The sequence below is a fragment of the Salmo trutta genome, chromosome 13, assembly GCF_901001165.1.
Source record: "Salmo trutta chromosome 13, fSalTru1.1, whole genome shotgun sequence".
Classification (NCBI taxonomy): Eukaryota; Metazoa; Chordata; class Actinopteri; order Salmoniformes; family Salmonidae; genus Salmo; species Salmo trutta.
Genome location: NC_042969.1, coordinates 59,182,889 through 59,203,518, shown reverse-complemented (window position 1 = coordinate 59,203,518; position 20,630 = coordinate 59,182,889). Strand labels below are relative to the sequence as shown.

Below are 20,630 nucleotides of genomic sequence, written 5' to 3'. Positions count from 1 at the left end.
GCAAAATGGCTTAAGGACAACAAAGTCAAGGTATTGGAGTGGCCATCACAAAGTCCTGACCTCAATCCTATAGAAGATTTGTGGGAAGAACTGAAAAAGCGTGTGCGAGCAAGGAGGCCTACAAACCTGACTCAGTTACACCAGCTCTGTCAGGAGGAACGGGCCAATTTATTGTGGGAATCTTGTGGAAGGCTACCTGAAACATTTGAACCAAGTTAAACAATTTAAAGGCAATGCTACCAAATATTAATTAAGTGTATGTAATCTTCTGACTCACTGGGAATGTGCTGAAAGAAATAAAAGCTGAAATAAATCATTCTTGCTACTATTATTCTGGCATTTCACATTCGTTAAAATAAAGTGGTGATCCTAACTGACCTAAATTACTCGGATTAGATGTCAGGAATTGTGAAAAACTGAGTTTAAATGTATTTGGCTAAGGTGTATGTAAACTTCTGACTTCAACTGTATCTGAAGAAGTGCAAGCTATTGTTAATCACTACCAGTTCACAGGCACGTTCCCCACTGCACTAAAAACTGCTATGGTGAAACCACTTCTGAAGAAATGCAATCTAGATTCTTCCGTTCTTAGAAATGTTCAGCCAATCTCTAACCTTCCATTCTTAAGAAAAATTCTGGAGAAATTGGTTTTCAAACAGCTACATTATTTTTTTCAATTCCCATCTGGTTTACAGGCCCATCACAGCACAGAACCGCCTTAGTTGGTAAATTATTTGTTGATAAAGTGTTGGTAAAGTGGTAAATTATTTTTGTGCCCACACAAATGCCAAACATCTCTTTGTCCTTGGAGTGCTGCATTCAACACTATTGAGCATGATGTCCGGTACTATTTTATTTATTTATTTAGTACGGAGAAAAAATGTATGAAATGTATGCATTCACCACTGTAAGTCGCTCTGGATAAGAGCATCTGCTAAATGACTAAAATGTAAATGTAAATGTTATATATGTTACCCCCTTGGCAGCATTATCAGAAAGCACATCGTTTATTTCCACTGCTATGCAGACGACACACAACTTTATATTTTTATGTCACCCAGGGGCGAAAATCTGATATCAACTTTGGAGGGGACAATTATATTACATTTTTTCAAGAGCAATTCCTGAGGGGGACACCAAAAGTAGTGCTGTAACAAATAGCCTACGTTTAATATGGTAAATGTATATTGAGGAACCAAAGAAATAAGGTGTTTGCCATACTCCTAACTACCGGTACCCAAAACTACACAACTAATCACAACAGCAATACCATTGCCTTTAACAAATCTTAGTTCAGTCACCAGTTTAAGTTGAGAGTGGGGGTATCCATGGCATTTTCCAATTATGTTCCTATTTTACAAGTAAAAAAAATTGAGAACCTTTCATAATGTTGCCAAACAAAGACTCAACAAACTTACCTGAGACTCCCTGTCTCTGCCAGTCTGTCCCTGCATATCTGTCCCCAACTCTGCTGTCTGTGTGCCATCTGTTGCCTGCTCTGCCTAATGACATCATTGTGAAACATTTCCATTAGAATTTCATTTCTTTCTTATGAACATTTTATCAACTAGTCTTTGAGATATTAGGCTACTAGGGTTCTTACTTTGCGTTTTGGTGTACTGAAAAATAATCTGATGTCCGTCTTTTTTCTGCCATTTTTCTACCTGGTTGGCTACACACACACAGTATGTAGGTTATTTACAGTAGGAGATGGGCTTCTATCATCTTATCTTCTATCATTCTATATGGGCTTCGATCTAAAAGGTAGCTAGCAAATGTGAAACGGATTGCAGTGACGAGTTGACAGCTGTATGAGTTCACCATTTACACAACATATGCTGCAACCTTTTGTAATTTTAATCGTTTGTTTCATATTGGCTGGCTTCTAACAATAGCTGAATTTGCAAAGCTAGCGAGCACCAATTCAGTGGTGTTTGCTATAATCTTTGCTACCCGGGTTAAATAAAGGTGAAATAAAATATATAAATAAAAGTTCCCTTGCGACAATTTAGCTTTTGCAACGAGACCATTAAATATATTTAAAACCATGGTAGAATAGAGTGTAGTTCTGTTCAGTTTATTGCTAACCTTATCACAGGGACTTTGAAGCACTAACTTACATGCATGCTGATCTTGGAATAAATTGACGATAGCAAAGATTCCATCTTTGACGACGCCACATAAATGGAATAGGTACTAGCTAGCTTAATAGTTAATATTTGCGCGCTAGCTCTGTATATTCAGCTAGTGTGTGTGCGCGATTGACTGGATTAACCTCACGTCAGTTACGTGCATTGAGTGCCTTTCAGACAGTAGATACGACCTCTACGTTACCTCGCAAGCTAAGGAACTGGCAGTGGATCAAACCATTGTGAGGCAAAGGGTGGGGGGGTCGCAATCTTTTGAAACTTAAAAACGAGCTATTAAGTCAGCACAATTGCTTTCATTGCGTATTATTAATATTATTTAAATTACATAGTTATGTTTCAGTGATATATTGGGGGGGACAAATCATATTTTTCCCAGGATGGGGGGGTTGTGTCCCCCCCGTCCCCCCCGGGATTTCCGCCCCTGATGTCACCAGAGGATTTTAGCTCCATGGATAAAATATCAGGCTGTATTAGTGATTGAAGTACTTGGACAGCTCACAGCTGAACCAGCTAAATCAAGACAAGACCGTGGTACTTATTGTTGGAGCCAAAGCACAGAGAGAGAATCTGTCTGCACATTTTACCACCTGAGGAACATTGAGACCTGAGACTCATCCATGCTTTTATTACAAACAGGTTTGACTACTGTAATGCTCTCCTGTCTGGTCTACCCAAGAAAGCCACTGGTCAATTGCAAAACATCCAGAATGCTCCAGCACGGGTACTGACCAAGACCAGACGGAGAGCACACATCACACTGGTTTTAAGGTCTCTGCACTGGCTGCCTGTGAGTTTTAGAATTTATTGTAAGATTCTTCTATTGGTTTTTAAATCAATCTACGATTGTGCACTCCAATACATGTCTGCCATTATTTCCCTCAGGTCCTCTGGCAGTGGCCTTTTAACTATCCCAAAGCCTAGGACCAAAAGGCATGGAGAGGCAGCCTTTAGTTATTATGCCCCCAGCCTCTGGAATAGACTGCCACTGGGCCGAAACTGTGGACATTTTTAAAAGAGATCTTAAAACACACCTTAGATTTTCCTTAGAGTGCTTTTTAGTAGTTCAGGTTTTATTGTTATTCTTTCATTTTTTTATCCTCTTATGTTTGTTGTGTAGTACATATTTAAGTTTTTATTTTCATTGTTTTTTTTGTTTGTTTTTTTCCCTGTGAAGCACATTGTATTCCATTCCATAAAGCTTGACTTGATTTGATGTCAGCTTTTAACAAGGCTTTTAGCAGTGCAGAAATGCGTTCTTGCCAATAAGTCTATGGTCATGTCTCTTTTATGCTCACAGACCTGGTGGTGTAGCAGGACATTAGAGTTACTAGTGACCGAGAGGTTATACTTCAAATCCCATTTAAGGTTGAGTCCTAAGTGTGGTAACACTACAAAATGACACACAATTTTTTACACTAATAAAAGTCAGAATAGAGCAGCATACTGCCATTTTATAGAAATAACACCTTCAAGTTGTTGTATTTACTTTAGGCAAAGTGTAAAAATATAGTCTTGGCAATATATGTATAGCCAGTCTCAGTTATGTCCACAGAACTAGGGGAGCAGCAGGAACTTCAGGTAGCTAGCAATCAAGAGGTTGCGAGTTCAATTCACAAGTGAGGTTCAGTCCCAAGTAATCAGTGTACAGCAGCATACTGTCTTCTAACGTTAGCACCTTAATTTAGCTGTAAAAATACAGTAACTTCAAGATTTACTGTATTTTCACCGCAACTATACAAAAGCCTCCAGGGGAGCATGACACAACGTTCTAAAAATGTTCTTGGGGACGTTCCTGGAACAAGCCGGGAACAAGACAAAACCTGCTGGGGATCAGGACTGTTTAAATTGAATTAATGTCAATTATGCATTTTAAAGTAAAGTAACATATTCTTAATGACATTTAAAATGGGTTTTTTCACATGTGTAGTTTCATGGTATATCATGTTAAAATATTGCATCCATATGTTGTCACATTTATTTCACATGAGAACATGCTTCCTCATGTGCTCAAATGTTGTCACATGTAGTTTCATGTTATCACATGTTGCACATGTTACCACATTAACTTCACATAAAATCATATTAAAATCATGTGGTTTTTTTCATAATGTATGTTCAAGCATGGTTTGTATTCAAGGTCAAATCTGCTGCTGGGGGTTATTGTTGCCTAGTTTTGCCAATACTATCTATGTGTGGTAGTATGATTTTCTACTGAAAAGGGCATGCACATTTCCATGGTATTTTGCTATTTAAATAAAACATAAAAACTCAACTCAAAGACCTGCTCCTGATTCCGACTCCAGCCTTGCCTGCCCCTGCCTCCCGCCTATTTCATAACTTATCATTTCACTGGCATGCCTGTGAGAAGTTTCCAGTAAATCGGCAGTATCATGATTCTGTAATACATTAAAATGTTGCTGGTTGAAACCAGCCAATGCTAGCTTAGTGTTGTTGTATCATTGCAATATTACAGTTAATTATTTATTGCGGCCTTACAGTAGTTCACTTTAGTTGGCCTATGAGCTGTTCTACTCCCCACTTTCATTGTGTTTGTATTAGTAGCTGTAGGACACATAATACACTCTTTAAAAAAATGGGTTCCAAAGGGTTCTTTGGCTGTCCCCATCAGATTCCCTTTTTGGTTCCAGGTTGAACTCGTTTGGGTCCAGGTAGAACACATTTGGGTTCCATGAAGAACCCTTTCCACAGAGGGTTCTACATGGAACCCAAAAGGTTTCTGCTGTATCTGAAACCAAAAAGGGTTCTACCTGGAACCAAAAAGGGTTATCTTATGGAGACAGCCGAAGAACCCTTTTGGAACCCATTTTTTTAAAGAGTGTATTATGTGTCCTACAGCTACTAATACAAACACAATGAAAGTGGGGAGAAGAACAGCTCATAAATTCAGAGCGTTTATGTAACGTGTGTGTCCATTTTACAGTATCCCAAAATAGCTCAAGTTTCACAGGTGATGTCTTGTTCACAACATAGAAACCATCATAAGTAGTACAGTACATTGTCATCCTCACTGAGTTGATATAGGGATATCTAGAATAATCTAGTGATTCACAAATCTGTGGCTAGGAGGTGGAGCGCTTGCCTAAGTGTTGTCCGCGTGCGTTTGAGACCCATGGCTGACGTCTATGAGTGAGCAGATTGACAGAGGATTCTCAGGGAGAGTGTATTGTACAGCATACTCTGCCATGGGTATTATGGTACTTGGAAACAGTGTAGCATTGTAGCATTTTTCAGTGTGTCCAACGGCAGATGCTGCTCAGGTGCATTACAAATGATAGTTAGCTCTGTGAAGGAAATGATCCCCACAGGCATCACACACTTGCTGTACATTTGTGAAATCCTCTGTGACATGACGTACTCTATATTAGCCTAAATTAGCATGTCACTCGTACAGTAGCTGATTTGCCATAACTTGTTTTTAAGTAATTTGTCATCCGTGAAATACTTCATCTTTCTTGGGTAGAAAGAGGGGATTTCCCAACTGTTGTAACTTCTAAAATATCAATATGAAGATCCTCCTCAGTGTCCTCTAGTTGTCCGTCATGACCGTATTAAACATTGCAGAACACCTACTGATTCACTTTTGTTCAAAAAGAATGCATCACTCAGACAGACGCACAGAAAATCTGGTTTATCTAGAGATGAAATAAAACATGAAGTCAATGTCTAAAAACTGCTTTCACTTTTAAGTAATCAAGGGCAAAAGGTAGTGCATTACAGTGAATAGCAAGACGTAGTGGAAAACGTTAATTATTACCAGTTAAAGTATTTGGCATAGTGTGGGGCAATTTATGACATTTATGTAATTTGGTTAAAGTACACTGTTACCTGTGTTGTATACACAATATACACAAAAGTATGTGGACACCCCTTCAAATTAGTGGATTTGGCTATTTCAGCAACACCCGTTGCTGGCAGGTGTATATAATTGAGCACACCGCCATGCAATCTCCATAGACAAACATTGGCCTTACTGAAGAGCTCAGTGACTTTCAACGTGGCACCGTCATAGGATGCCACCTTTCCAACAAGTCAGTTCTTCAAATTTCTGCCCTGCTAGAGCTGCCCTGGTCAAAAAAAAGTGCTGTTATTGTGACGTGGAAACGTCTAGGAGCAACAACGGCTCAGCCGCAAAGTGGTAGGCAAGACAAGTTCACAGAACGGGACTGCGAGTGCTGAAGCGCATAAAAATCGTCAGTCCTCGGTTGCAACACTCACTATGAGTTCCAAACTGCCTCTGGAAGCAACGTCAGCACAAGAACTGTTTGTCGGGAGCTTCATGAAATGGGTTTCCATGACTGAGCAGCCGCACACAAGCCTAAGATCACCATGCGCAATGCCAAGCGTTGGGTGGAGTGGTGTAAAGCTCACCACCATTGGACTCTGGAGTGATTAATCACACTTCACCATCTGGCCGTATCTGGGTTTGAGAGATGCCAGACTTTGTGGCAACAGTTTGGGGAATGCCCTTCCCTGTTTCAGAATGTTTTCATTTTTTATTTAACCTTTATTTAACTAGGCAAGTCAGTTAAGAACAAATTCTTATTTACAATGACAGCCTAGGAACAGTGGGTTAACTGCCTTGTTCAGGGGCAGAACAACAGATTTTTACCTTGTTAGCTCAGGGATTCAATCTAGCAACCTTTCGGTTACTGGCCCAACGCTCTAACCACTAGGCTACCTGCTGCCTCAGCATGACAATGCCCCTGTGCACAATGTGAGGTCCATACAGAAACAGTTTGTCGAGATTGGTGTGGAAGAACTTGACTGGCCTGCACAGAGCCCTGACTTCAACCCCATCGAATACCTTTTGGATGAATTGGAACACCAACTGCGAGCCAGGCCTAATCGCCCAACATCAGTGCCCGACCTCACTAATGCTCTTGTGGCTGAATCGAAGCAAGTCCCCGCAGAAATGTTCCTACATCTAGTGGAAAGCCTTCCCAGAAGAGTGGAGGTTGTTATAGCAGCAAAGGGGGGACCAACTCCATATTGATGCATGGTTTTGGAATGAGATGTTGACGAGCTGGTGTCCACATACTTTTGGTCATGTAGTGTAGATACTTGTAGGAATAGTTTTACAGCTGTGTTTCTTAACTACATTGTACTGATAATACAGATAACTATCAGAATATGTACTGTATATTGGTTGATATCAACTTACTTCCTGCAGAACAGGTTCCTTTGAACCCTTTTTTCTGTATTTGCTACTCATTTACTCACTCAGACCTAATGTATATCCTTCCCACACTGGGAAGAACCAGGACAGTTGAAGACCAAAACTACAGATCTATTGACGTATTCCATCCCAAATCTCCTGTTGTTGACCATTATATGAAGACTAACAGCTGTGCAAGAATTTCTATAAACTTTAATAAGTGATTCTTTCAAGACATCCGAAGTAACCCACATTTTGCTCCTGGAGATATGCGAGGGGCTATGTAGTGCCTTATATCCTCACCTGTGTTAGACCCTAGACTTGTTGATCCCATGGCAGTGGGGTTGAGTGGCGAGTAGAAGTGTAAGGTAAATGCACAGCCCCTGGAGCAGACAGCTTGTGTTTGTTTTAGCAGGTCCTGGCCTGCTGCAGCTCTCTGGAGAGGTGGCATGTACACACAGGCCGTAGGAACTTGCACAGCCCTTACTTGGCCTGGGACACACACACACACACACACACACACACACACACACACACACACACACACACACACACACACACACACACACACACACACACACACACACAAACACAGCTCTGGGTAATCTCATCGATACTGCCCTCACACTTCACAAACATATGCACGCACACACACACAGTACATGCATACATACACACATACACTTCGTTCCATCTACAAAACTCTGTTAGTATTATCACATTCATTACCTCCTGAGTAGACAGATGTAATATCTTGATCAGATATGTTCATCAACGTCTGAGGAGAACTCCTCAGAGACTGAGGAGGCTTACACATTGAATCCTGATGCCACTGAATTTGGGAATGTCTCCTCATACAGTACTTCAATTCAGTATATAAATATATATACAAATATTATATGGTAGAGACAGTCACTCATTTTTATTCCACGATTGATTGTCCATTTTGGTGCTTTTGTTGCCTCCTTGTGGTCATAGGGAGAAAAGAGATCATACCGATGTTGCTCACCAAATTTAGATCGGCTCAACTACCTGTTATTTTATGTTTAAAGCCCCTAATAGAGTTTACACTTCCACCAATGACTTTGACTATAACCTTTGGGCTGAAACAGATACATTAGCTTTACCTTGTGGGCATCCTGAGGAAATTCCCTCTCAGCTCAGCAACATCAGGTTACCCCCTCACTGCTCTCCAGCAAGTGAGTGCATGTGACATGGAGACAGGGGCTGAACTGGGGATTAAGATGGTCGGTAAGAGAGAGAGAGAGAGAGAGAGAGAGAGAGAGAGAGAGAGATACAGAGGAGTGTGTGTGTGTGTGTGTGTTACACACCCATTCATGTCTGTGTAATTAAGATGTTAAGAGTTCCATTTTCCTCTCGGTTCATACTTTTACCATGTCATCTTCATTTCTGATACCATCAAAACAAAATAAAAACGCAGTGCTGTCCAAGTTTCATTCATATTTCTCTCTCAGAATATTAATCCATTATTCATATAATGAACCATCAGTTCCAGTAAACTCCTCTGCTTTGTTGAGGGTGTAAGCACTTCTAAACAGAGATTTTACATGTGAGAGAGGAATAAAGTACATTGTCCTAGGCCTACAGAGTGTAAACCCCAGTGTTTCTGAAGAGTTGTCATGGTAAATGGACTTGACATTGACTAGTAGAGATACAGGAAGATAAGTATCACTTTCTTTGTTTTTTCAAGAGTCCTCAGTGTCCCTACACAGGAGCAATAGCTACAGTGCCTTCAAAAAGTATTCATACCCCTTAACTTACAGTATTCCACATTTTGTTGTGTTACAGCCTGAATTTAAAATATATTAAATATATTTGGTTTTCACCCATCAACACACAATACCCCATAATGACGAAGTGAAAACATTTTTTATACATTTTAGAAAATATATTGAAAATGAAATGAAGAAATATCTCATTTACATCAGTATTCACATCCCTGAGTACATTTTTTGTACATAGATTTTCAAGTAGATTTAAGTCAAAACTGTAACTCGGCCACTCAGGAACATTCACTGTCTTCTTGGTAAGCAAGTCCATTGTAGATTTGGCCTTGTGGTCATTGTCCTGCTGAAAGGTGAATTAATCTACCAGTGTCTGGTGGAAAGCAGACTGAACCAGGTTTTCCTCTAGGATGTTGCCTGTGCTCCATTCCATTTATTTTTTATCCTGAAAACTCCCCAGTCCTTAACAATTACAAGCATACCCATAACATGATGCAGCCACCACAATGTTTTAAAATATGGAGAGTGGTACTCAGTAATGTGTTGTATTGGATTTGCCTTTTTTTGTATTACTTTAGTGCCTTGTTGCAAACAGGATGCATGTTTTGGAATAGCTCTATTCTGATCAGGCTCCCTTCTTATCACTCTGTCAGTTAGGTTAGTATTGTGGAGTAACTACAATGTTGTTGATCCATCCTCAGTTTTCTATCACAGCCATTAAACCCTGTAACTGTTTTAAAGTCGCCATTGGCCTCATGGTGAAATCCCTGAACGATGTCCTTCCTCTCTGGAAACTGAGTTAGGAAGGACGCCTGTATCTTTGTAGTGACTCGGTATATTGATACACCATCCAAAGTGTAATGAATAACTTCACCATGCTCAAAGGGGTATTCAATGTCTGCTTTTTATTTTATTTTTACCCATCTATCAATAGGTGCCCTTCTTTGCAAGGTATTGGAAAACATCCCTGATCTTTGTGGTTGAATCTGTGTTTGAAATTCACTACTCAACTCAGGGACCTTACAGATAATTGCATGTGTGGGGTACAGAGATAAGGTAGACATACAAAAATCATGTTAAACACTATTATTGCACACAGAGTCCATGCAACTTATTATGACTTGTTAAGCAAATGTTTACTCCTGAACTTATTTAGGCTTGCCATAACAAAGGGGGTTCATACCTATTGACTCAAGACATTTCAGCTTTTCAATTATTAGTGTGTGTGTGTGTGTGTGCCCATGCCCGTGTGTGCGCGTGTCTGGGTAGGTAACTGCAGCCAATGAGCATCTTCCTTTGTGAAAAAAGAAAGCAACTTCTGAGAGATACAATGTCAGTGCTACAACCCAGTAATCCTCAAAATACATCATGGTGAATATAAATGTTTATTGTAATCAAAACACTAATTTTGCTTAAAGCCACAGAACACCTCTGTGATCATTTGAAAACCCCTGTATAACAGCTTCTTTGCATCAGCTATCTAAATGAAGCCATACTTTGCATCAGTCAGTGCACTCATTCAAAAGCCATGGGAAGAAAATAGAATGAACAGTGATAACTTCTAGACAAGTGTGTAGGACCAGCTGGAACTACAGAATTATCCCACCATGACAATGTAAGTTACAATCTATTGATTATGTTCTGGTCAAAGTAATAGCAATTGGTAACAAATCATGAAGGTTACAATGGATATCTCAAAGCCTGGAAATGTTGCTTGTCTTTGTCTCTTAGACACTATTGCATGTGTAGCCTACTGATCTATCAGCTTTTGAAGGCTGTAAGGCAAAGTGTTGCATTGTAACTTTCTACTACAAATTAGAGATGATTGAAAATCAGTTTACGCCATTGTTTTCACTAGTTTAGCTAGCAATGGAATGGAATTGTCTTATTTTTTCCATGACTTTAAATAGAAAAAATAAGAACTCCCAGATTAAGATAATGCTGATGGATGCAGACATTGGAAGATTAATCATCACATTTTTGAGAGAACAAACTGCTAAGAAAGGGAACATGAGGTCTCGTACTGCGTTGGTGGTCAGTCAACCTCTAAGTATATGCAGGTGTTTCCTATGCATTTCCTGATATATCTAGTAGACTTGCTTAGTTCAGTTTCAGGGTTGGTTTTGAAAGGCTTAATTTAGGCATCAGATTTGTGCAGATGTGCTCTATGCTAATTTGGTGTGACAGCTACAAAGAAGAAATCTTTACTCGTCAGTGTTCCAAACAGGACATTATTTGTCTTTTTACCTAAACATGCAAACACCGTCAGATAGAATTCATAGCAAGCAGCACACTGGATTAACCAGATTTGATGAAATATAGCAGAACAGATGAACTTGAATGACATTCACTCTCACATAATGGGTTGCCAATAAGAACTAACTTAAAGCCACACCCTTAATAAACCACTAATCTGACTGCATAGAGGCACATGCCACTGCTTCAATGACTTTATGCACCACGCCACTGCCATTGCATTTGTTCATTTAGCAAATGAGATAGCTCATACTACTATGACTGACCCTTTAAAGCAACACATTTCACCTCACCTATCCAGTGCCTTTATCACAGTCAAAACACCTATATTTCTGCTTTAAATTAGCTTTAAAAATGCTACATTTTCTCTCAGCCTCACGGTTGGTTAAATGTGTAGAATTGCAGGAAATTAACTTTAAAACAGCAACATTTTCTCTCAGCCTCATGGCAAAATGTGTAGAATAGCATGAGATTAGCTATAAAACTGCAAATCTTTCTCTTTGCCCCATGCATCAACATTTCTGCAGGCTTTACGAGGGGGAAAGCTGATTCATGTACAAGACTGTGCAGCAACACTTACTCTGTTGTAATCTGGTTTGAATTTTTAAGAATGTAAAGAAAGTAGTAACTATCAATAGTCACTATTTGAATTGTGTGGATAATAAAAAATGTAGCGCAAATTCCTTAGTCCTTATGTTGGTACCATTCAAGTCATCTACTGGATCTTTGTGGACACTGACAGCCATGTTTGGAGTGTAAAAGAGTGTAGTAGTCAAGCTCTCAGTTAATGTCAGTGGAACGTTGGTGACACTGGGACTCAGGGAAACCTGTGGTTGGAAGAGATGTGACATCACTTGAGGTTTTGTAGCGGCTGTTAAAAAGCAAGTCACTGAAGCCCATCACTCACTATGGTTCTGTGTCAAACTCAGATCCTACTAAGAAAAGTCAAGCAATTCAACAAATTACTCAGAGCTTGAGATATCTGACAGCCATAGAGCATGCACTGGAAGAAATGTAAGTACATGATCCTTTTAAAAATTACATCTAAATAGAAATTGGAAATGTTGACACAAACATTGTGCTATGTTCCAAAACATAATATTTTTACTTCATCAATTGATCAAACATTGCCAAACAGAATCATTTAGATATTTGACTATGGTATGCTAACATCTTACTGCAGGGAAAGTAATAGCAGGTGACTCGGTGTCAACTAGCCTACCTCCTCCAACTAACCAGTCATTCTACAATATGTACTGTAAGGGGGTGCTGTGGAAATGTCCATATGATTACTACAAGACAACAACACTGGAAACTATTACATGCGAATTAGTATTTTGCACATTGTCATTGATGGTCAAAAGTTGGGGTCAGAGGTTGAGGGTCATAATTGATACATCATTCCTTACAGAAAAAGGATTTACTACTTAGTATTTGCTGAGAAAACTGTTCAAGTTGTGTGGCGACATGTTTCAGGTCAGTCTTGATGGATAGTTTCCTCCAAGCCTCGTCAGCTTTTTCCACCCTAGTGTCATGGTTAAGATGATTTACAGTGGTTTTCCACTTAGAAAGTCATTATAAAGCAACAACACATGAGGAGACGTAAGACTTAGGCCAATATAAAAGGAATAGAAGATTAGGTCTTTGATTGGACAGAGGGATTTTGACATTCTTTAATCTGAGACAGGGATGGGGTTAAAGTAGCTCTTTGAACCAAATCCTAACTTGCAATCCACAATTTTAACTAGAGTAACTTTCTACTTCAGCATATCGACGTGCAGTAAAAGGGCTAAAAGCAATGTTGTCATCACTGGAGAAAGTTTTATGTTTGGAAAGAGGAAGACAATCATTTGGAGGTTGGCTATAATCTTGATATGCAAAACGGCCCAAGCACCACACCACTGTAAAACATCACAGCTGCATTGCTTCCTCTTTTGTACAGCTTGGAATCTGGTGTGTGTGTTTGTGTGTGTGTGTGTAAGTGCGTTCGGCGTGCGTGCGTGTGTGTGTTTATGTGTTTATGAAGACTAGGACTGAATTCATAATTATTTTTCATGTTCTCTTAGATCTTCATGTGTTTCATGTCAATTAAATACGTAATTTTAACTGCTCATTTTCATATTAAATGTGGACACCGCCTTCAACATAATTCCCTCACACTCGCTCAAACAAATTTCTATTTGTACAGTTTCTGGTTGCTCCAGTTACATTGAGAGTTTATATTCTTCCATAGGTTGTGGAATATAATAAAGCATTATAGAGAAAAACTACAAAGGTCCTCATAAAAAAGGAAACATTTTATTCCGTTTCATAGTGTTATAGCTCATGCTTTACCTTCCATTGGTTGGTTGTAACGATATGACCTCTGAGTAATCCTTTTGTGCTGTAGCTTCCTTTCCCACTGACATGCATGCTATACATGTGGTTACTGCTTGTCAGAGCCTATAACTTTCTCAGGGGCTGCGTGAGGGGCGCCTGCCTGCACTACAGACACACTTAGTGTAATTAAAGAGATAGTTGACATTTTAAGATTATGCTCATCTTTTGACTTGCCTAAAGTTTTACTGTAAGTTCATTAGCTGGTTATTTAATAAAGTGTCATTGTTTGGATGAAACAACAACTTCTTACTGTAGTTAAGTCGAAAAAAGATCAAATTCAGAAATATGACGTTGTTTCAGAATATTTAGGAAAGTTAGCTGGCTAACTCATTGATCCTGCTCCAGGTGAAATAACACATTCAGAATCATCTACTACACTGGGATGAGTTACAGTCTTTTGCACCACAGTAATTTAAGTGTAAATGTAGGAGGACGTTTTGTGCAGCGTTGATGGGCTCATTGAGTGATATGTAGGAATGGGGGCTGTACTGTACATTACAGGGGGAAAAGCATTCTTTGCATGTTCAAGGATAAGACGTCAAGCTGCACTACCTACTTTTAAATGAAGCTTTGTGAAATATAGTACAATCTATTTGCTAGAGATAAGACGAAAGGAGTATTTACTGTAAGAACAGACAATGCCGCAGTTTTTCAAATCCTTTACGACGAAACCGTTTTCCACCCAATTCATTTTGTCTGGTTGATTTTACAAGTCATTTAAAAAAGGCTTATTTGTGATCAACAAAGGAAAAAGCCGGCTGTTTTCCCCCCACAAAGGTACACTTCAAGGTGAATTTCCAGTACATTTTTGATCGAGTGAGTCAGAGTGGCTGCTGACATAAATTACTAGGCCACAACATTCCACACCTCCGTATGCAAACAATGGTCCAGCCACCCCGGCTTTCCTTGGAAGTCCCTTATCTCAGTTGTTGGCCATGTGACAACATATTAGTTACTCTTGATGGCTCGGGAGCGCACACGCACACACACACACACACACACACACACACACACACACACACACACACATGCACACACATGCACACACAATTTCACATAAGGGCTGTACTGTCTGCTAGTAATTGGGCCTTATAGAGTTGAATAATAATGTGAAGGTCATTTAAAGTTGTTATTTGGTTAGAAAGTTCAGTCAGCTGACTGTTCCGTTGCTGGGGGGGTAAAGCAATCTGATCTAGATTTAGATCTGGAGAGGAAAGTGTCAGGACTCACTCCAGCTAACAACACAGCCAGATCTGAGCCAGAACGCCAGTATCTGAAACCATAGGGCCTCCAACTCTGCATTGTAGATTATCATCAGTCTCTAGACACCTGACAACGGAAACCGGTTCCCACGGTTTCACACACCTTGGTTACACACATGTGCACAGACAAGCAGTGTCTTATTGTATGTGACAGTCATTTTTAAAGGCAGAGTCTTTTTTATAAAAATATTAAAACCTGGTGAAATGTATAAGTCAAATACACAATATGATATTCCTTTCCGTAGTCAACCAAATTTGTATTAAATAAGGAACATTTCTATGGACCAATTTCATGAGCCTAAAGACCATGATTTTTCCCTCACTAAAATATAAGAAATTGAGGGTAAAATTTCATCTGCAGATGCCGTGCCTTAGTTGAGTGATTCATTGATTCATTCAGTCACTGAGAAAGAACAGGGAGTTTGTCCGATAGTCAGTCAAGGTTATAATCAATGTGCATTAAATATCTACTGGCACATATCATTAAGAGAAGATGATTCATTCAAAAACAAATTCATTAAGTGGGAGTTGAAAAAGGTAATAGAAGTGAACTGGTAGCAATTTAACTTCCAAAATATCCTTTTCAACAATGACAACAAAGCTGCTCAAAATGTACATCTCGCAAGTATTTTTCATTCACGCTTAGTCATAAACTTCTGAATGCGTTGTCATTAATGACATGTCTATCGTAAAATGTCTCCCTCTATTTAGAATGTATCAACATGAAATTCTCTATAGCCTACTCTAGTCTATCAAATCGACAAATAATTTGTTTGTAAAAAGATGACAGTTTATATAGCATGTGAGTATGTGCTGTTCTCATGTTGTTGAAAAGATTTGTTTCACAATAGAAGTGCGTTTCAAATTCCAACTTGGCCTACTTAAAGAGTTCCCCACACTCAGGTCCAGTTTCATCTCAAGCTAAAACTTGCAGAATGTCCAAGGTGTTTCGGTCTCTCTTAGTGCCTACAGACATAAGGTTGCTGGGTGTAGCACACTTGAGCTTCTTCTTTTGTTTCTATTATGTTCCTTCTTGTCCACTTACCCAATCAGAACCACTATCTGTGGTGCAAATCACATCTATGATACCTCTTCTTAAAGAGTTTTAACATAACCTTTTCTTCTGTGTGTGCTCTCGAGCCAAAAGGTGTCTCCTAAATGGAGAAATATTGTCTTGAAATTACCTCAGGACAGAAAGGGACACACCTCCCTACCACACCCAAACAATAAGCAACTGAACCTCCGTGTTGCATCTTTAAAGAGCAATCAATGAATAATAGAGTTCTGTAGTTGCAGACTTAACCCTTACGAACACAGATATAAGCTAACTGCCAGTTTCTCCTTTCTGTGATTGGCTCTATAGCTCCTTCCTCAGGGCAGCCTGATGAAAAGCCATACCAAGGAGTGCGAGTCCGAGACCCAGTCAAAGAGTTGCTGAGGAGGAAACGAGGACTGCTTCTCCACAATGCCAAGACAGTGCCCCCTAGAGCGGTGAGGGAAACATAACAAGAACTATGAAATTAGTGTGAGCCTGTCATCCTATAATAGAGAATTGAACAAGACAGAGCAGGAGACAAAAGAGAACAGAGACCAAGTCAGCGAAGCCACAGGAATGCCATTTGAAACATTTTAGATAAGTGTCAACCTAAATTGTCAACCTGTCAACCTAAAGCGTCAACCAGAATCTTCAGCATTTTTTCTTATCTTTACAAAATGCCCTAAAAACGAGAGAGAAGACCTTTCGTTCGGCTGGACATGCACAACGTCAACTGAAAGGAGCCTAGAGAAGATTAGATCAGATTCCTACAGCAGGGTAGAAAAAGGGGATTTTATCCTTATTTAATGCAGGTGTTTTTCCATGACAGTTACAACATGACTGCAGGGCTGGGCACAGGGCCTATGCAAATCAACTCTGCCCAGCCGTGCCAAGGAGCCCTCTTACCAACCTATGAATTACCTCTGACAACACACAACACACACACAGTAAGGCATTCTCAACACTACACTCCAAACACACAGGCCCTGATGAGATGGAAAGGTAGAGGGCCTGTTAACAAATAAGGGATAGCCAACTAAATGGACTGTATTACTCGATAGTCCGTAATCTCAGAGGTACTTGATAGTCTAAAAACAGAGGTTCTCAGAGGTTCATGGAAAGGTTCAGCAGATCAGTAGAAAAGTTGGACTGAGTTCAGTTTTTTGTACTAAATGTGTAGTATTTGTCTTTAAAAGAAGATAAACGCAAAATTAGGTTAAAGATGAATATGTCATAGAAAATATGACACACCTTTTGCAACAACAATTAAGCAGTAAGGCACGAGGGGGTGTGGTATATGGCCAATATACCACGGCTAAGGTCTGTTCTTAGGCACGACGCATCGCGGAGTGCCTGGATACAGCCCTTAGTCGTGGTATATTGACCATATACCACAAACCCGCGAGGTGCCTTATTGCTATTATAAACTGGTTATCAACGCAATTAGAGCAGAAAAAATACATGTTTTGTTATATGGTCTGATATACCATTTAACCTTTATTTTTAACTAGGCAAGTCAGTTAAGAACAAGTTCATATTTACAATGACAGCCTAGGAACAGTGGGTTTACTGCCTTGTTCAGGGGCAGTACATTTTTTTTTTTTAAACCCTGTAAGCACAGGGTTTTGATCTAGAAACCTTTTGGTTACTGGCCCAAATCTCTAACCACTAGGCTACCTGCTGCCCCAAATGGCTGTCAGCCAATCAGCATTCAGGTCTCAAACCACCCAGTTTATAATATACAGGGGACAATGAAGTTCTCCAGCTTGGCAAGTGAATTTGCATGCCTGGATTCAATGTAAAAGTCTCCTGTTCCAGAACTCTCCTGCCATTCCACTGTTTCCTTCAAACTTCCATATATGTCTCACACACAGGCGCACACACACACACACACACACACGCACGCACGCACACACACACACACCAATGGATATAATTTACTCATTATTCGAGTGTGAAGTAATACATTGTTCTACACACACACACAGAGTTTAGGAACATGACCTTATAAGCCAGTGGATTTGTAGCTACTGTTTAAATTATGTTGGCATTTAAAAGGATTCAAATCACTCACCACATGTACACCTGGGGTTTACCATTGGTAATGTACATACAGCATTTGAATGTAAAATCCTGCACTTTAAAGCTCAAATACCATTGTAAGTCAGCTTGAAAAAGAAAGGCTTTTGGAGTTAATTTAGATTCCCTTCCTTCAGGTAGATTTATCATTATATATTTTTCACAGGTTGGGGTCCTAAACAACAACTTGCCTTCATATGCACAGCTTGGTAAGTGAATTGGAGTATATATTCCCCTCATTACTTTGGATGATAAGTTTAAAGCTGTACGATAGTATTGGCTACTAGTGCTAACCCATTATGGTATCTCCATAGGGACTTCCGGGTTTGAAGTGGCTAGTAGCCTATCCAGTGACTCCTCCACTGTCAATGATGGTGGCCTCTGTACAGGTTGGATAGCCCAGCCTGCAGCTACTGCTCTCCAGCCCATGAACCATTGGTCTTACCCAGAGTACCTCCAGCAGCATGACCCCACCACCTCAACCACCACCACCCTGCCCCTCACCACTGACACGTACATGCAGCCCATGTGTCCCAGCTACACCGTGGTGGGCCCATCCTCCATGCTCACCTACACACACACGCCTCTCTTTACCAACTTCGGGGTGAGTGAAAGAGCAACAAATCTTGATCATGTGCCAACTGAATAAAGCGTGAACTCTGTAAACATTGCATCTTATCCACAGAGCATAGGACAATACACATTTACCTGTACAAACAAGTTGTAACACAACTGGGTTTTGACTACTAACACATCAATGTTGTCGGTCCAGACCCTAGCACCAGCATCCACAGCCCTACCGCAAGTGGACCTCCAGGACTCTGTGCTGACTTATATCCCGTGGGCCCAGCCGCTAACCACCATCCCAACATCAGGTGTGCAGTTTGCCTCTCACCCTGCCACTCTAGCTGGGTCTCAGCTGCTTCCGATGTCCATGCCAGTGACCCCCATCATGCCCCAGCAGGACCCTCAGCCCCAGCCCCTGGAGCAGAGCCCTGCTGGGGCTGAAGAACCCAACCCTCTGGAGAAACTTCTGGAGGACCAAGATCATGATGAGAAATACACATATGTGAACAGTTCGTCAATCTTCATCCCCGGTGTCTAAGATATATCAGTGTTGAAGCCAGTCATAAGCATTAATGAAATGCTTACACAATGCTTATGAATGTGTTATGTTTGTGTTATAAATGAATGTATTATGTAGGTACCCCTTATATTTCTATTGCTCAGAATTCAGGTTAATATAGTAGTTATACTATCCTTTATGTTGTAATGTACATTTAAGTACTGTGAATTGCTGTTTTTATGATGAAAAAGGGAACAGTGTAGTTTTACTAGTTCTAATATTTACTAAACAAATATTTTGCTGAAAAATAACTGCTGTCATTTATTATAGATGCTTTAACTGAAAGACAGGCCTTGATTGATATGTCCCAAATCATGCTAAAAGTTTAAATGTATTTTTTATTTCAATTACTTGTAAGGTATTTATTTATTTTAAGTACCTCGTTTCTGACAGCCATAATCGAATACAGTTGTTTTAAAAGTAGTTACTCTGAGAAATGTATTCAAATATTTGAAATCATTTCCTAAAGTCATTCAATTGTTAAATCAACCCATGATGAAAAAGGGAACAGTTTTGTAGTTTTACTAGTTCTAATATTTACTAAACAAATGTTTTACTGAAAAATAACTGCTGTCATAAAATAACTGCTGTCATCTATTATAGATGCTGTAACTGAAAGACAGTTAAATCAACCTATATCTGTGTTTATCCAGGGTCTGCTTTGAAGAGTATTTGGCATAAAACATGAAAACCCCATCTCGTTTCCTGTTGCCTTGCTCTCTCTTGCCGTTATTTTTTGAAGCAGAAGTTGGACGTTATGGCTGTCAGTTAACTATGGTACAGGAGTGGGAAAGCCCATTGTTCTCTGTTTATCTGGCTGTCCCATCAGTGTCTCTCCTGTAGGGTCCGTCCCGTCCCCCGAAACCGACAAAGACAGGGCTCTGCATCACACCTGCCACACCCACCTGAAGCACACCAAGGTTTGAGGTCCAGCAAGACTGTGCACTTGTGTTCTTTCAGTTTATTGGTTTATGTTTGGAGAAATGTTGCATACAGAAGTGTTATTATGTGTGGTATGTTCAATGTAAAAAAAAGCCATGTAACATTACAGTATTTAGATATCCTGAAGTATGTGAGGCTTCAAAATGTATTATGTCAAACATATTATGTCAATAATTGTCAAACCTCTACTGTTTCTGTTTCTTTTTAATTAAAGTTCACTTATAAATTCATTTTAATGCCATTACTCAATATATGACTTTAATAGGATTATAATACATCTCAGAGTGGACAGGACTGACAGTTCTAAGGCCTCATAAGATATACACTAAATACAACTATTCCAGAACATTATGATTTTCCGTTGAGGATAAAACAGAAACTTATATCTTTATCTTATCCAAATGATGTACGAAATGAAACACAGCTAGCAGTGGGGCATAATAAAAGTGTTTTAAACTTGAAATAAATCATCAAGGGAA

The 20,630-nt window shown here is 39.7% G+C and overlaps 1 protein-coding gene across 4 annotated transcripts; it reads left to right on the top strand.

The window, feature by feature from the left end:
- Positions 1-10,591: 10,591 nt before the first annotated feature.
- pou2af1 (POU class 2 homeobox associating factor 1) lies at positions 10,592-20,381 on the top strand. Of its 4 annotated transcripts, none has more exons than XM_029772880.1 (6): positions 10,592-10,686; positions 16,332-16,459; positions 16,834-16,951; positions 18,250-18,292; positions 18,398-18,687; positions 18,856-20,381. In XM_029772880.1, the coding sequence occupies exons 2-6, from the start codon at positions 16,434-16,436 to the stop codon at positions 19,186-19,188; spliced, it is 810 nt and encodes a 269-aa protein (XP_029628740.1). In that variant the 5' UTR covers positions 10,592-10,686; positions 16,332-16,433; the 3' UTR covers positions 19,189-20,381. The 4 variants fall into 4 exon arrangements, with proteins under 4 accessions (XP_029628740.1, XP_029628739.1, XP_029628741.1 ...); XM_029772879.1 differs by lacking the exon at positions 10,592-10,686 and adding an exon at positions 11,979-12,341; XM_029772881.1 differs by lacking the exons at positions 10,592-10,686; positions 16,834-16,951 and adding an exon at positions 11,982-12,341 and having other exon boundaries at positions 18,473-18,687.
- Positions 20,382-20,630: the final 249 nt, after the last annotated feature.

Excerpts from the sequence above, each read along its gene's own strand:
- pou2af1 (XM_029772880.1), top strand. The coding sequence starts at position 16,434 with ATGCCAAGACAGTGCCCCCTAGAGCG. Across the intron at positions 16,460-16,833 it reads AGACAGTGCCCCCTAGAGCG|TTACAACATGACTGCAGGGC; the intron begins GTGAGGGAAACA and ends TTTCCATGACAG. Across the intron at positions 18,688-18,855 it reads CTCTCTTTACCAACTTCGGG|ACCCTAGCACCAGCATCCAC; the intron begins GTGAGTGAAAGA and ends TTGTCGGTCCAG.